This window comes from Gossypium raimondii, chromosome 7 (genome assembly GCF_025698545.1).
Source record: "Gossypium raimondii isolate GPD5lz chromosome 7, ASM2569854v1, whole genome shotgun sequence".
Taxonomy (NCBI): Eukaryota; Viridiplantae; Streptophyta; class Magnoliopsida; order Malvales; family Malvaceae; genus Gossypium; species Gossypium raimondii.
The window spans coordinates 27,841,240-27,856,898 of NC_068571.1; the positions used below are offsets into that span (position 1 = coordinate 27,841,240).

General features: G+C 35.4%; 1 protein-coding gene across 3 annotated transcripts; it reads left to right on the top strand.

Moving 5' to 3' along the window:
- The first annotated feature begins 8,857 nt into the window (after positions 1-8,857).
- LOC105797749 (squamosa promoter-binding-like protein 8) lies at positions 8,858-11,351 on the top strand. Of its 3 annotated transcripts, none has more exons than XM_012627676.2 (4): positions 8,873-9,199; positions 9,475-10,244; positions 10,712-10,883; positions 11,022-11,351. In XM_012627676.2, exons 2-4 carry the CDS (start codon positions 9,580-9,582, stop codon positions 11,061-11,063), a joined length of 879 nt encoding a protein of 292 aa, XP_012483130.1. In that variant the 5' UTR covers positions 8,873-9,199; positions 9,475-9,579; the 3' UTR covers positions 11,064-11,351. The 3 variants fall into 3 exon arrangements, with proteins under 3 accessions (XP_012483143.1, XP_012483130.1, XP_012483136.1); XM_012627682.2 differs by having other exon boundaries at positions 8,873-9,194; XM_012627689.2 differs by lacking the exon at positions 11,022-11,351 and having other exon boundaries at positions 8,858-9,199; positions 9,475-10,337; positions 10,712-10,835.
- Positions 11,352-15,659: the final 4,308 nt, after the last annotated feature.

Consider the following 15,659-nt stretch of genomic DNA (forward strand, 5'->3'; position numbering starts at 1 on the left):
CTCATGAATCCATTGACTTCTGCCAGTCCAGATAGCCCAAATGGCACAAACAAACATTCGACACACATCCACCCTACTGTTTAGCAAAACCCAGGTAAACCAATCCATAAACTCAAGTTGTGACATTTCTTGTGACCAGACATAATCTAAATATTCCCATGTCTCCTTTGTAACAGAACAATCACGAAAAATGTGTTCCTTTGTTTCCAACCCTTGTATACATCTTGGCCAAACAGCCTCAGTAGTTAATCTCTTTGTTCGAAGATTCACTAAAGTAGGAAGATAATTAAAAGCAGTTTTTCAAGCTGTAATTTTTTATTTTGGAAGGAATATCAAGGTTCCAAAGTTTCCTGTAGCATTTTGTATTGTCAATCGAGTTGTAATTATTTAGGTTATTAAAATTACCTTGTAAAAGTAACTTGTAACCCCTACGCACCGTGAACTCACCCGTCAACTCGCCTATCCACTCCAGAAAAGCATTTACATGACATAGAAAAAGTGGGAATAACCTGCAAGACACTCTTAATAAAAACCTTTTTTCCACCCTGAAACAAAGGTTGTATACATCAATTTTCAATCTTATTGCGCAATTGGTCTTTTAAATGCTGAAACACCCTCTTTTTATTTCTCTCAATGATATCCGACAAACCCAAATACCTCTCTAGCTCAGTAGAAATATGAACCCCTAAATAGGTCGCAATCTACACCCCAAGAGACTCTTCAACATTAGAGCTAAAATAGATGACTGACTTGTCGAAATTCACACATTGTCCGGAGGAATGCTCATATTCTTCTAAAATCTATTTCAACAGCAAAGCCCTTCTTTCTGTTGCGTCCTCAAAAATGATACAATCATCCGCAAACAATAGATGGGATATTGGAAGACCCCCTGACTAATAGTGGCCCCCTTTACCAGATCATTTTGAAGTGTCGATCGCATAAGGGAGGACAATCCCTCGCAATAGAGAAGAAACAAGTACAGACTAAGAGGGTCATCCTATCTTAGTCCTTTTTGGCTGGAGAAAAAGAAAGACCCATATTACCATTCAAAAACATCCAATAAGATACGGAATTGACGCAATGCATGATGAGATCTACCCAAGCTCGTGCAAACCCCATACTCAACATCATTGCTTCTAAAGAAACCCCATTCAACACGGTCGTAGGCCTTACTTATATCCAGTTTTAATACAAAGTTCCTCTTCAGACCCCTTTTCTATCATCGAAACTTATTAAGAATCTCATAAGCCAAAATTATGTTATTCGTAATTAAACAACCAGAAACAAAAGCGCTCTGTACCTCATCCACACACAAATGCAAAATAGTCTGAAATCTATTGACTACAGCCTTGGAAATAATCTTATAAATGACAGAACAAAGCTTAATAGGGTGAAACTAAGTCATTTGCATATGATTTGTAATTTTAAGAATAAGCATAATATTGGTTTTATTAATATCAACAAGAGACATCCCACCATTCAAAATAGTAAGATAGTATGCACTAATGTCATGAAAAAAAATATGCTAGTATTTCTGATAGAATAACGCTGGAAGCCCATCAAGGCCCAATGCCTTAGTTGGTGCCATTACTTTTAAAGCCTCTTGGATGTCATCATGCGTATAAAGCACCAATAAGAAAGGCATTAATGGCATCTGTAACACACAGAACAACCCTCTCAAGAATGTGTCGGGGATCCCCTAGTCCTTGAGTTGTGAACAGATGCTTAAAGTGGTTAGTAGCAATATCGCACAATCCCTCATCCTCACGGGCCAAGGTGCTATCTTCTGTAATTAAACAATGTACTCTATTAATCCTCCGTTATTGAGTTAAAAACCGATGGAAAAACTCTATGTTACGATCCCCCATTTTTAGCCAATTTACCCGAGCTCGCTGTTCCCAAAACAATTCTATCTTATCAATATCCAAATTCATCTCCAAATGGGCATTCAAAAGATCTATCAAATTATCATCTGTTCGATCCACCATATCAAGAGCTTGAAGTCTATCACGCAAATGCCGAGTCCTCCCACCCCGACCACTCTGTAATCTAGCAGCCCAACCTTTCAATCCCTAACAAAGTAGTGTCAACCACTGGGGAACACAACCCTCAGTACTACCCCAAAGTCGATAAATCTTAGAGTCACAGGGATCTTCCAAAACCCACTAAGACTCAAAACAAAAAGAATGCACCCTATGCCGAAAAGGTCATTCGGTGTGAATTAAAATAGAGCGGTGATCTAATATCGAACGAGGTAAATACTTTAAAGAAAAAGACGGAAAATGATCCTACCAAGCAGAATTGGCAACCTCCCGATCAAGCTATTCGCTAATATTATTGTCAGTTATATTACCCCCTTCCCAAGTGAACCACGGACCCTCGTAACCAAATCCTCTAGAAAACAGTCTGATAAGACATTCCAAAATTCTTCTATACGTTGTTCCTCTCTGAGCATCCTACCTCTCTTCTCATAAGAATAAAGGATTTCATTGAAATCCCCATAGACCAACCAAGGAAGACTATAATCCTGTCCCAAATTTATCAAGAAACTCTAAGCCTCTATTCAAAACCGTACGTCTAGAGACCAATAGAATCCTGTAAGGTGCCAACAATCAATGCTAGTAGATTTCTGAACTACAACATATATATGAAAGCGAAAAAAATTACGTAATTCAAGTTGTACATTCGAACACCAACTTAGGCTTAGCCCCCCTCTCATTCCATCTGCCCCAACCTCAATACCATGCAGAAAACCACTCCTCCTTCGAACACCTTCCATACTAACCGAATCCAATTTTGTCTCCATCAAGAATACAGTATAGGGATTATACAATTTCAACATATGCTGAAGTCGTTGTACAGCCCGTGAACTCCCCAATCCACGGACATTCCAACAGAATAATTTCATGGATGTCGGTCCACCTGCCCCTTAGTGGTTGTCGATATAGAATTAAGATAAGTGGAAACACACTCATCCATAACTCCAGCAGAATTCGAACACTTAAAAACCAATCTAAGGCCACCAACTACTCTCTGTCGTTTCTTACCCTCAATGCTAGGCAAAGGCGTGGATTCTATATCATGAGTCATTGGCGAAAGTGTCACATCCCATAATTTATTAATTTATTCACAAGAATGAAAATAATAAAGTGTTGTGACCTAGTTGTAGGAAGCTCCTTAGCTATACTAGAGTTCCCTAGTTCGAATCCCCTTATTCTCATATTTTTTTAATTAAAATTTTACACATATTTAACATGTGCATTTAAGCCTTGCCGTCCACCCATATAGTTGCCCCAAATTGTGTGATTCCATTCCTCCTTTAACAAGTCAAACTTGCCATAAGTTGTGAGATATATCCCTCTTTTCACTCATTGTCTCACTCCCTTGCCAAAACCTCATTTCTTGTCAAAATGTTGTGATACAATAAATCTAGTCATGGTTGACCAAGCTACACACCCTTGTCGTCCCCTACCCTCATTTTCACCATATTCTTTCAATTTTTTCTTTTTTTTCATCTTCTTTCTTTCTCAAATTGAAAAAAAGCTCACCACCATCTTCCTTTAATTTTTGTTCTTCAACCACCATAACTATCCTTTCCACCACTATCAAGTGACCTCCTAGCCACCTTAAACGCCACCCTCTCACTCCTCCTCTCTTCCACCACTGTGCGCTGTCGTGATCGCCGCTGCAAACCATCGCAGATCTTCTCCTCATCCACCTATTTCTTTTCTCTTCTCTCCTTTTTCTTCCAAACTCTGGTGACTGAACCTTCCTCCCTTTTATATTTTTCTCACCACTATTGGACCGCCGCTCTACCGTTGTCGGAGCACCGCTGTGTCGAACCACCGTCGCCGTCGGTGATAAATTTTTTTCCATTTTGCTTTCTCTTTCTTTTGCCGATTCCTTAGTGAATAAAACTCACATTTTCTATCACTTTATCAATTATTTTTATATCACTCAAAATCATTGATCTCATTCCATTCTTGATCCTTTGATCATCTCGTATTAAATCAAGTGTAAGTGAGGTGGTTCGATTCGTAAATCCTTCATTTAGAAATACCATGGTTGGCCGAATGTTATAATGTTTTATTGTTATTGAAATATTTTATTATTTGTTTATCATAGTACTAATGCAATTTCGTAACAACTTGAAGGACCAAACGACGCTAACCCAAAAAATCCTTAGTAAGTTAACGAGTGCATCAAATCCAAGTGTTGATTTAAGGATTCATCTACTGAGTTTAGATCCAAGCGAAACCTCTTCTAAGAGGATTATGGCAACCAGATTTACGATTTAAGGTGGGATCTAAATCTTTGATTTGAATATAATCTGCCATTATTTTATTATTAAATAAAAAACTATTAAATAATTATTTGTGAGTACACTAAGTACTCAATGCGGAGTTGAAAAACTCATCAAAAGGGAAATTCCAAGTAAGTGTTCTTAAATTTATTAGTTCATGAAATCTATGACTCGTGATGTGTTGATGTATATGATGATTACATGTGTGCAAATCTCATCTCTATGTTATGTCATACATGGCTTAACTGATATGTGATGATTTAAATATGTGTTATATATACATGTGTGATGAGATCCATGATTTAATATGAAACTATATTAAAACATGCTAAAGTGAATAAAATGTGATATGTGATATATGATATGTGAACATGTTTACATGTTTACATGAAAATGTGTAAAATTGAGAAATATGTGTTAAGTGAGACTATGAGCATGACTACATGCGAAAAGTGATTAAATGTGTTAAATTTGAAAATGGCCATATCACATGCTTGGGGTGGGTCTTCTGAAAGGGGGAAGTTATGTGGTAGTTTATCTACGATTATGTGGTTGTTATCGGCAATTATGTGGTGGCTTGTCCATAATGTGTTATGTGGCCACTTATCTACATTTATGTGGTGACTTGTCCACAAATGGTGTTATTGGATGGACGGATTCTAGGGAGCTCGATATTGGTGTGTAGAGGAGATGAGTAGGAAAATTCTTCAAAATGTGCATTGTTACATAAGCATGTCTTGACATTTATGTATATGTGTAATATTGATGATATGAGATTTCTGTAAAAATGGTATATATTTTGATTTGGATATGTTTATTCGATATGTTGAAAAGCATGCTATATTATATATATACTTTATGTTTGATCTCACACTGAGCCTTTTAAAGCTCACCCATATTACTCGTGTGTCTCAGGTAATCCTTGTAACTAGGACTCGAATGCGGATTCTTAGTGATGCTCTCGGAAATAAATTTTTAATAAAATATTGGACTTCATGCCTTTTTATGGATTTATATTGACTTTGATTTGGGTTTGTTTTTATAACTTTTTGGGACTTTATTTAATTGTGGACTGTGGCATGGAGATTTGTTTTTAACGTTTTATAACTATTGTATGGATTGTTTATGTTGGAATTACCGTTCCAAATGATCATTAAACGATTTTAAGAAATATTATCCACTACAAATATGTTTTCAAAACTAAGTTATAATACAAGTATTTTTATAAAAAGGATTAATAGCTTTTTTTTGAAAAGACCATAAAATTTTCTAAATGACATGTTTTCGAGAATAAATAGATTTTCTTATGAAAGACGTTTTAGCCATTCTTCATGGTTCATTAGACTTTTTGCATGAATTTTGATATGGATAAATGTTCTGGTGATTTCTTAATTAAATCCGTTTTCTATAAATTCAATTGATCAGATATGAATTTTTGATGATCAAACTAATGTTTTACAAATAATAAGTAAGTTTTCTTTCGACGTAATGTTTTTCAACATCGTACAGAAAGGGAATATTAGAACGCGTTATTAAAAACTATATCTATTTATTTCAACTTAAAGTTTTCGCCATTTCTATGGCCCATGTAATCGCTTGGATTGGACCATAACATCTAAGTCCGGTTTGAGTTGTTACAAAAAGTCCCACTATGCCCAAAGCGCTACCCTGACTTACGAAAGCATTCCCTTCAAAATTAAACCCCAACACGGGATGAATAGGACCCGAAGTAGGTCCGAAAGGGTGTGTCTGAATGCCATCGCTGGAGACCCTCTCTGAAGAAACACCCTCCGTCAAACCTCCAGCAGCCTCCTTTCGCAGCCAAATACTGTCAACTACAGTGGCCCTCTAACCCACTGCCCGTAGAGATGCATCCTACCCAAATCAGAATCAGTAACATCCCTAGTCAATTGTATAGGACAGAAACTATCACCATGCCCCAAACATCCACACAAGTAGCAAAACAGTGTCAATTTCTCATAACAGAAGCGCACATACATAGAATTGCCAGGGGAAAGTAAATTTTTCTTCCTTCGCTTTAATGGAGCCTGTATATCAGGCCGAACCCGCATGCGTAAATAAGAAGAGTTCCACTACTTATCTGTTTAGCATCATACTATTCAAAAGCACCAACAAAATTACCTAATTGCTGAGCAACAATTTTCGAGAAACAACCTGACGGCAAACCATGAACTTGTACCCAAAAATAGGAGTAGATCAACGACACAAGCATCGGGTCTTCATTCGGTTGCAAACAATGAAACACTACCAGGTGATTATTGAAAGTCCACGGGGCACTAGTCGCCACCCGATCAATGTCAACTCGATGGAAGAACCGGAAGAGAAACCACTAATCCCCCAAATAAGAAATTTGAATACCTCCAAAGGATGCCAGAGATTAGCCAACGTTGTGCGCATAACAGGGAAATGCACCACACTGACCGTAACGAAACAACCCACCAAACATAAATCATAAAGAGGTTTTGGTGTTGTCGAAGCCCTCACAATTTGAATTTCGTCATCCTCTATTTCTGAGATTTTGAGAGCAGCCAAATCTTGTTCCATAACTGTGTGGAACCACAAAACCCCCCACCCACTCGATCCACAAACAAACAAACAGTAAAAGCAAGGAAACTCGAGAAGAAAGAAGGAGTGGTAAACCCTCAAAGAAGACAACCAAGAAGGAAGTAACCACCGTGCCAAGAAGCAGACAAACCCCAACCTTTCCCCTTTTTTTTTTCACTGTGTAATTGAAGTCCTAGGTTAAAAGAATTTAGATAATTTTTACTTATATATATTTAATTTCTTTTTTTTTTTGGAATAAAAGAATTGGGATGAAAAGCAAGATAATGGGGTTATTAAGATTAAAATTGGGTGATTTCAACCAAGAAAAATTCTCAAAATTTTAGAGAAAAATTTATTAAAAAATTCAAAAATTTTAAAGTGAAATGGTCGACTAATCTTTTCAATAAAAAAACAAATACTTAATGTCCAAATTGTTTAATTTTTTAGAATACAAATTTTAATATTAATAATCTTAATATCTTGCATTCCATTTTTAAGAAAAGAAGTTAAATCTGAAAATAAATATTATCCAAAATTTTGACCTTGAAACTTTAATTGCATGGTAAAAAAAAAAAAGAAGAAGAAAGATCATGTGTGGTGTTTTTATTTTAATAGCTATCATTTATTTATTTTTGTATTATCAAACATGCTTAAAAACTAAACAACTAAAAATATTAATTTTTAGTTGATTTAATTTTTAACGTGTTATCAAACAAGACCTTTCATTATAATTTCACAATGGCTTAAATCACAAAATGGTACCTAAACTATATTTCATTACCTAAATTAGTACTTAAGTTATACTCCTCTATCTAAATTACCCAAATCATTAAAAAATTTTTGGCCAATCATTTTGTGGCACTTGGCAATTTTAACTTAAAAATTTAAAAACTTTAAATATTATTTCCTTAACTTAAAAAACAAAACACCTATACACATATTCAATTTTTTGTTCTTCACCAAATAACTTCCCCACAATTCTTTCTTCGCTTTTAATGCATTTTTAACTGATAGATTTTTTTGATCTTCTTACCATTTTTCCTACTCAACTTCTTCTCTATATTTGAATTTAATGTTTTATCTGGGTTTTTCATTATAAAACTTTACTTAACATTAACTATTTTATGCAAAATATATAGAAAAAACAAATAAATTTACTTTTAAGAAAAATAATAGATAGATTTTGCATCGGGGTAAGAAATGAATCAAAATCGAGGCTTTTTCTATCATATTATTAAATTGGTATTTAAAAATAATTACAATTTAATTTAGAATTATTAGTTATAATTTTGTTTATAAATAAATTGAGATAATTTACTTTAAAGAAAAATAATAGTTAGATTTTGCATTGGGGGTAAGAAAGGAATCAAAATCGAGGTTTAAAATGGAAAAGAAGTTTGTCGGAATCTGGGTTGTTGACGAAAATTGGATTTGGATTAGCGTCATCGAGTTTCTTAAGTGAAGAAAAAAGAAATAATATGTTTATAATCTGTTTTTTTTAAGTTCAAGGGAATGATATTTAACTTATTTTGAATTTTTTAAATTAAAAATTATCACATGTCACAAAATAATTGATTAAGAGATATTTTTTAAGATAGAAATACTTTGATAATGGGACATAGTTTAGATACCGTTTTGGGTAATGGTTGTGATGTGAACTTACAAAAATAGATATAGTTAGCTACCAATTTATTTATGATTCAAATTTGAAACAGTGGTTTTCATCTCCCAATCACAGTACATGAATATCCTAATGTTTGGTTTGGCATGAACAGAAATTGCTTTGGTATGCAAACACACCATTTCACCTCTTTTCTTTATTGCCAGCCAATTAAAACAAACATATAGTGATTTAACTGGTAATGTTAATTCCCGGCAATAGAGGAGGAAGGTGAAGTGGGACCATGGCACCGCGTGGCGTAAGCCTCACAACCCAACCATTTTAAATAATTGCAACTGGGGCGAGATATTGGCCCAAACATTGTGGGAAGGGAACCCAACCTTCCTCTCTCCGTTTTCTTACTGTGATTTTGGCCCCCACTCATACGTAACCATCATGTGGGTGTTACTGTAATTTCACTCTCTCACCTACACTGTGTGAAGTTGGAGTTGGCTTTCACAACGACAGAGACTAGAGAGAGAAAGAGGGGGGGTGTTTTGTATTTTAAGGCGTCAAAAATGTGCGACCTTGCCTTTAATCAACAAATATTCCAGAGGGTCCTTAAATGAAGCTTGCTCCCGTAAGTGTAGGGAATTTTACGAGTTGAACCAACTCCCTCCCTGGGAATCCCAAATCCCCCACTGCTTCTTCTATGTGTTTAAGCTTGTAAGGTCAGCTTCTTTTTTCTTTATCATATTTTAATTGCTTTGTTTTTTCTGTGGAGCTAAAGAAACAACCTTCAACACCGACATGTCCTCTCCCTTCAACTGTTCATTCTCTAATGCCCCTCTCTTAAAAGATAGCCATTAAAACTTCAACACTACTTACTTATCCTCCCCCCTCCCCTCTTGATTTATTTCTTGCAAAAGCTGACAATTTTACCATCCCTTTCCTTCTCTCTCTCTCTATCCCTTTAATACTTTGTTGTTGTTGTTGTTGTTGACAGATCATCAATGGTAAGCAATCATACAGACAAGAAAAACGACACCGTAGCCTCGCCGGAAACAAGGGGGAAAAGGGTTTTTCTTTGAAATTTTGCTGCTTCCACACCATGTTGGAATACGAATGGGGAAACCCCTCTTCAATCATGTTATCGGGTGAAGAGACCGCCCAAGAACCCGACCCCAATCGTCAGCTTTTCCATCACTATGCCACCACCACCACCACCACCACCACCCACCACCAACCTTACAACGAAACCCTCCTTTCTCATCACAACCCCACTGTTTTTTCTCACCAAAACCTCTTCCATAACCCTAACCAAGCTCAACCCCCCCAACACCCTGCTACTCTTCATTCCTTGTACGACCCGCACTCCTACTCTGCCACCTCCGCTTACTCCACTGTCCACGCTTCCTTGCTCTCACTGGACCCAGTTTCTGCCGTCGGAGGGAGCGGAGGCGGTTACTTTCTCGTTCCCAAGACGGAGGAAGTTTCTAGACCTGTTGACTTTACTGCCAGGATTGGTCTCAACTTAGGTGGGCGTACGTATTTTTCCTCCGCCGAGGATGACTTTGTAAACCGGCTTTATCGCAGGTCTAGACCCGGAGATCTCAGCTCAACCAATTCCCCCAGGTGCCAAGCCGAGGGTTGCAATGCCGATCTTACCCAGGCTAAGCACTACCATCGCCGCCATAAAGTCTGCGAGTTCCATTCCAAAGCTTCCACCGTCATCGCCGCTGGGTTGACTCAACGATTCTGCCAGCAGTGCAGCAGGTTGAAGAGTTTTAAACTTAAATTAAAAACAAAAAAAAGAAGAAGAAAGAAAACATTTCCCATTTTGCAGTAAGAAATCGTATTAGAGTGTTGGTAAGTAAGCAAGGTCTCTGAAAGAGAGGAGTGAGGATAGTGATGTGTTGGAAATGACGGACGTGCCCCTGTAGCTGTCTGTGATGGCCAATGATTGCCCACTCGTTACGTGGGGGGGTGATCCCGAGGGCATTTGTGTCCGTGAAAGCTCTCTGTTCCTTCCGTTTTACGTACTTATAGTAGGGTGTTAGTATTAACTGAAACATACATTTAATTAGCAGTCAATTACCGAAACACCCTCCACATGCATTCATATTTTCACTCTCTCCGCAATACGTTATATTGCATTGTGTTACTGTGAATATGGATGGCGCTTATCTAAAGAGTAGCATTGTTGTGGACTGCTATTGCTTATACTTAAAACATTTGGGCAGATTCCATCTTCTGTCAGAATTCGACAATGGGAAGCGTAGCTGTCGAAAGAGACTGGCCGACCACAATCGTCGCAGGCGAAAATCTCAACAGCAGCAACCCAATACCACTCAAGAAAACCAGAAGCACCTCCCGCTTGAAAGTGGTGGCAATCCCTCCTCTGATAATCCCCAAGTAAGTCTTTTTCACAATGTAAATAAAAATAATAAAAAGCTTCTCTTTGTCATATTGACCTGGAAAATAGTAGCCCATTGATTAGTTCTTAGCTTCAAAATTGATTTTTTGTTTGTTTGTTATGGGTGATTAATACAGGGTCACCGCCGGATTCTGGGGTCCAGTCATCTTCTTCAGTAACGGTGGCAGCTTCGCCGCCGCGAATTTCATTGGATTGTTTCAGGCAAAGACCTCACAATGCAGCGGTCTCTTCATCATCATCAGGCACACTTTTTTTCTCAAGTGGGTAACAGTTAACAATGGAGTAGCTAGCCAAGGAATTAGCAAGCTGAAAACGTCCCGTCTCTGCTATATTCTTATCTCTGAATTTTCAATATTGTTTAATATTCAGATGGTGTTAGCTTATACTGACATCAAGAAATTTGGACTAATTAATAGAACATCTAATATATATATTTGTTATTACTATTTAGCTGCAAATATATTTGGCAGGTTTATTTTTACATTTGGGGAATGGTATTAATATCCTTTTGTCTGGTAATGGAATTTTCCCGGAAAATATACATGCCAAGAAAAAAGAAGAAAATTAACCCACATGGTACGAAATTTCTAGGAAAATTCAAAGTTGGGGACTGGGGTCTAAGGGTAAGGTGGATATGAAACGATCAAGTTGTCTCCTCCACGGAGGCCGGCCGTACCAAAGCAGAGTTCTCATTTAAGAAAGAAAGAAAAATAAATAAATATCTGAATATCATCAGCATCATCATTACCATTGGGTTGATGTGTGGCTGAAGACTTGAGTTAAAATGAGGGGACCCATTGGGTGGACAAAGCATCGCCTTACTAGATCTCAACCTAGCAAATTTAACATTTGATTTGATGCATCCCAAACCCCATAAAGATATGAATTACCATAGCTAATGGGTCATGACTTAAAAATCTAGGATTTGTGCTCGATTCCTCAAGGTCTTTTTTAGTGTCCGTACAGGAATATTATTGTGATGTAAGTAGGCAATTAAAGCATGTTGGTCATTTTGATTATTATTTTGCTTGAAATATAAAAGTGGGTTGAAACTGACGCGACATTCCAGTTGGCACTTTGTGTCCAAATGATGATTACGGAAGTGAAGATGTTTGTTTTTATTCTTATGACGGTGCGCATGTTAATGTGGGAAGTCATTTGCCTTGCCTTTACCCTTTACCCTTGTTTATATCATTCCCAACCCTCCTTGCAACTTCCACGAAATTCATAGCGGGGTCCTCCTTCCCACTTTTTTCTCATTTTTGGTTCCCATTCATTTCAACTCTAGTACTCTTCAACCTTCGTTTAATTTGAATTATAATAACCATTAAGCTATAAGCAAATGTTATGAAATAAAAAAATAATTTTTTTATTACAAATTAAAAGAAAGATGTCATTATTAAAGCTATTGAATCCCTAAATTTTAATGGCACTAATGAAAGAATTTGAGTGTATTTAATTACTAATCTAGATAATTATTTAAACAAATTATTTACTAATATATTTAAGTCTGTGATTAAGTTTGTGCCACAGGTCAATCAGTCACCAACTTGATTAAAGAAATTATGAAAATACTCTTACATGTATAATAAATTATATTATTATTATGAGGATATTTTTGCCCTTTTATAATTTTAATAAAACCAGTAAAATATTTGCATATGGTGAGATTTGAACTTATGCCACCAACATTTATGAAATATTTTCTTTATAAACTCAATACTATCTTGAGAAAATAATAATACCATGATAAATAATTAGAGTGCATTTAATATTCTTAATATGTTGTATTTACCTATTCAAATTTCCTTTTACACACAATTTAAACTATTTTTATTTTAATTTCATACATACTACACATGTATTATTATTATTTTCAAGTCTTACATTTTATTATTTATTGTATATTATGTTTACATGTATAACTGTGATTTAAATACATACATATGCATATAATAGAAATTCTAGTAATATATAAACTCATTATATATTTTAGTCGTTTAGTTTCTTCAAACATTTAAATTGAAGTAGAAAAGGCTGTATTAAATGTTTAGGGAGGATAAAGCTAGCTAATGTTTATTTTTTCACTTTAGTTTTAATTTTTAGATACTTTTTGTTCTCAACTTTTAAATTTTAATAATTATTTGGGCAATTAAGAATTTAACAACACAATATAGTTATTAGCATGGTAGTCCACATGTAATTCATAAAAAAAATAAAAAAAAGTCATAAATTTTTAAAAAATAAATTATCCATGTCAACTATAAAGTACACATGAACTACCACACAGGCTACAACATCAACACCATTAAAATTTTAACAGTTCAGTAAACCTTTTCGTAAAAAAAAGAAAGAAATTTGACTAAATTTTAACGGTTGAAGGTCAAAATGGTCTACAAAAAATTAGGACCAAAGTGACAAAAGAGGCAAACTGTAACACCTAATATCCAATCCGATCACCGAGTCCGAGCAATAGGATGTGTAACACCCCTTAGACCATCAGAAAAATATGGTATATAACATTCAGTAAGATAGATTGCCCAATGGACTAGGGCGGTACTGGCGGATTCAAACTTTCTGACTTAACTTAAATTTTTAGAAAAATAGTTATGAAGATTTCCCTTTTAGTTAAAAACCTTTATTTTTCTTTCACTTTGTAACACATTTTTAAAGAAAATAATAGGAATTGTAAAAGGAAAATCTATTATCCATCCACTGCCTAGCAATGGTGTAACACCTCTAACCCTTTTTCGTTGCCGGACTAGGGTTAAGAAGTGTTATTGTAAAAATCAGAACAAATAACTTCAAATCAGATTAATAATGCTATTTAATATTAATTATTTAAATCTCATATAAATCCAACAAACATACACATTTGGGCCTTATTAAATTGAACTTTCGAGGCCCTAAAAATAGTTCGGGATCAAAAGGAGACCAATTTGAAACAATTCAGAAAATCTGAGGAAAAGTTAAAAATTTAGAAAACAGGGGTCATACGGCCGTGTGGCCAGATCGTATGACATAGCCCAGATCGTGTAGTGTTCGAACAATGAGACACACGACCATGTCCTAGCCTGTATCTTAAACTGTGTAACTCACTGACTTACATCACACGGCTGTGTGTCAGGTCGTGTAACTCTCTGACTTAATACACACGACCGTGTCACAGGCTATGTACCAGACCGTGTGACTCACTGACTTGATACACACGACCGTGTGGCAGCCCGTATGCACTAGAATAAACATTAAAACTCAAGTTTACCATTTTATGATTTCTTGGACACTAAACAATCTATTTACCAGCAATTAGACCTATTCAAAATGCCATTAAACATGCTCAAATCATGCTAAACCAACCATCTTAAGTGTCTAACCAATGTACCCTCAATGGTACCACAAGTATACACACATATACAACAGTATAAATCATCAACCATTCAACCATACAATCTTATCAATTTTTAAGCTAAATACCTAACCTTATAACTTGCTAAGTTAAGATCAAACATGTACCATATTTATTACTAGCTATGCTTACCAAAAACTTAACCACAACTTCACAAAATGAACTATATTCACCACCAAACCTAGCAATCGTGTAGCTACCATCACATTACAAGACAGCATCGATCAAAAGATGAACTAGTTATATGCTTTATATATATACATACATATCAAACGAGGTCATTGACATAACAACCTATTACATGTCATACAACCCAAAATAAACGTTCAAAAACTACCGAAATCGGATGAATAGTGTGCCTTGAGTGCTGATCTAGTCTTCTGTCCCAACCAAAAGATATCTACAAGAAATGCAAATCACACAAGTAAGCTTATTGAAGCTTAGTAAGTTTGACAAACAGAAATAATGAATCTTACCGAAATAAACTTAATCAATACATAATACAGAAATTTCATAAATCATAGTCCTGCCATTCATAACCAAATCGCAGGTGAGTCATAAACTTGTATACGAGTGAATTAATTCAATCAATTATGATATATCAATAACTATACCCGATGAACGTTATAATGGATTCAGATACACAGTTAACCAGCCAAACACACCAAATCACTTAAATGAGCTAACCAATCGAGACACACCTAAGCACCAAGTGCCAAGCCCGTAGGCTTTACATTCACCTACAAAACACACCTGAAATACAGTAATATAACGCGATAATTCGCAACAAATGCTGAACTTCGGTATATTCAGTAAACATGAATGAATTCATAATCATCATCTCAACATCAACTAATCCCGTACAGCTCGTGATATAACCTATTGGTATGCCAATCGTATCCTATCCTATGTTCATCGTCTCACATATTTATCATTTAACAACATTTAATACAATTTCTTTCCCAAAACAATTCATTTACCACAATTCAATACTTTCAAATCAATTAATAATTTTCAATCCATAAGTAATTAAATATTTAAATTATACTAAAATTTAACCGCATTTAACTTACGTAGATTGAAATGTAATAGTTTTAAAATTCGTACTATTGTGTAATTTTCCTTTTCCACATAAGTCAACAGGTCTTGATCTAAAATGTAAAAATTTCTCTTTATTAGCTTATAATCATATGCTAATTAATGCGCATTTATACCCTTTTATATTTTGAAATTACACAATTGCCATTACCATAATTTTCTTTCAATTAATTAATCTATTAAGTTACCTAACTACAATAATTGCTAAGTTTTACACATTTTACAATTTAGTCTTTTTTCTTTAATTAGT

What these genes read in the sequence shown, in the direction of transcription:
- LOC105797749 (XM_012627676.2), top strand. Translation starts at nt 9,580, where the DNA reads ATGTTGGAATACGAATGGGGAAACCCCTCTTCAATCATGTTATCGGGT. An exon ending in TTCTGCCAGCAGTGCAGCAG is followed by an intron (nt 10,245 to 10,711) that starts GTTGAAGAGTTT and finishes ACATTTGGGCAG; the next exon opens with ATTCCATCTTCTGTCAGAAT. An exon ending in CCTCCTCTGATAATCCCCAA is followed by an intron (nt 10,884 to 11,021) that starts GTAAGTCTTTTT and finishes TGATTAATACAG; the next exon opens with GGTCACCGCCGGATTCTGGG.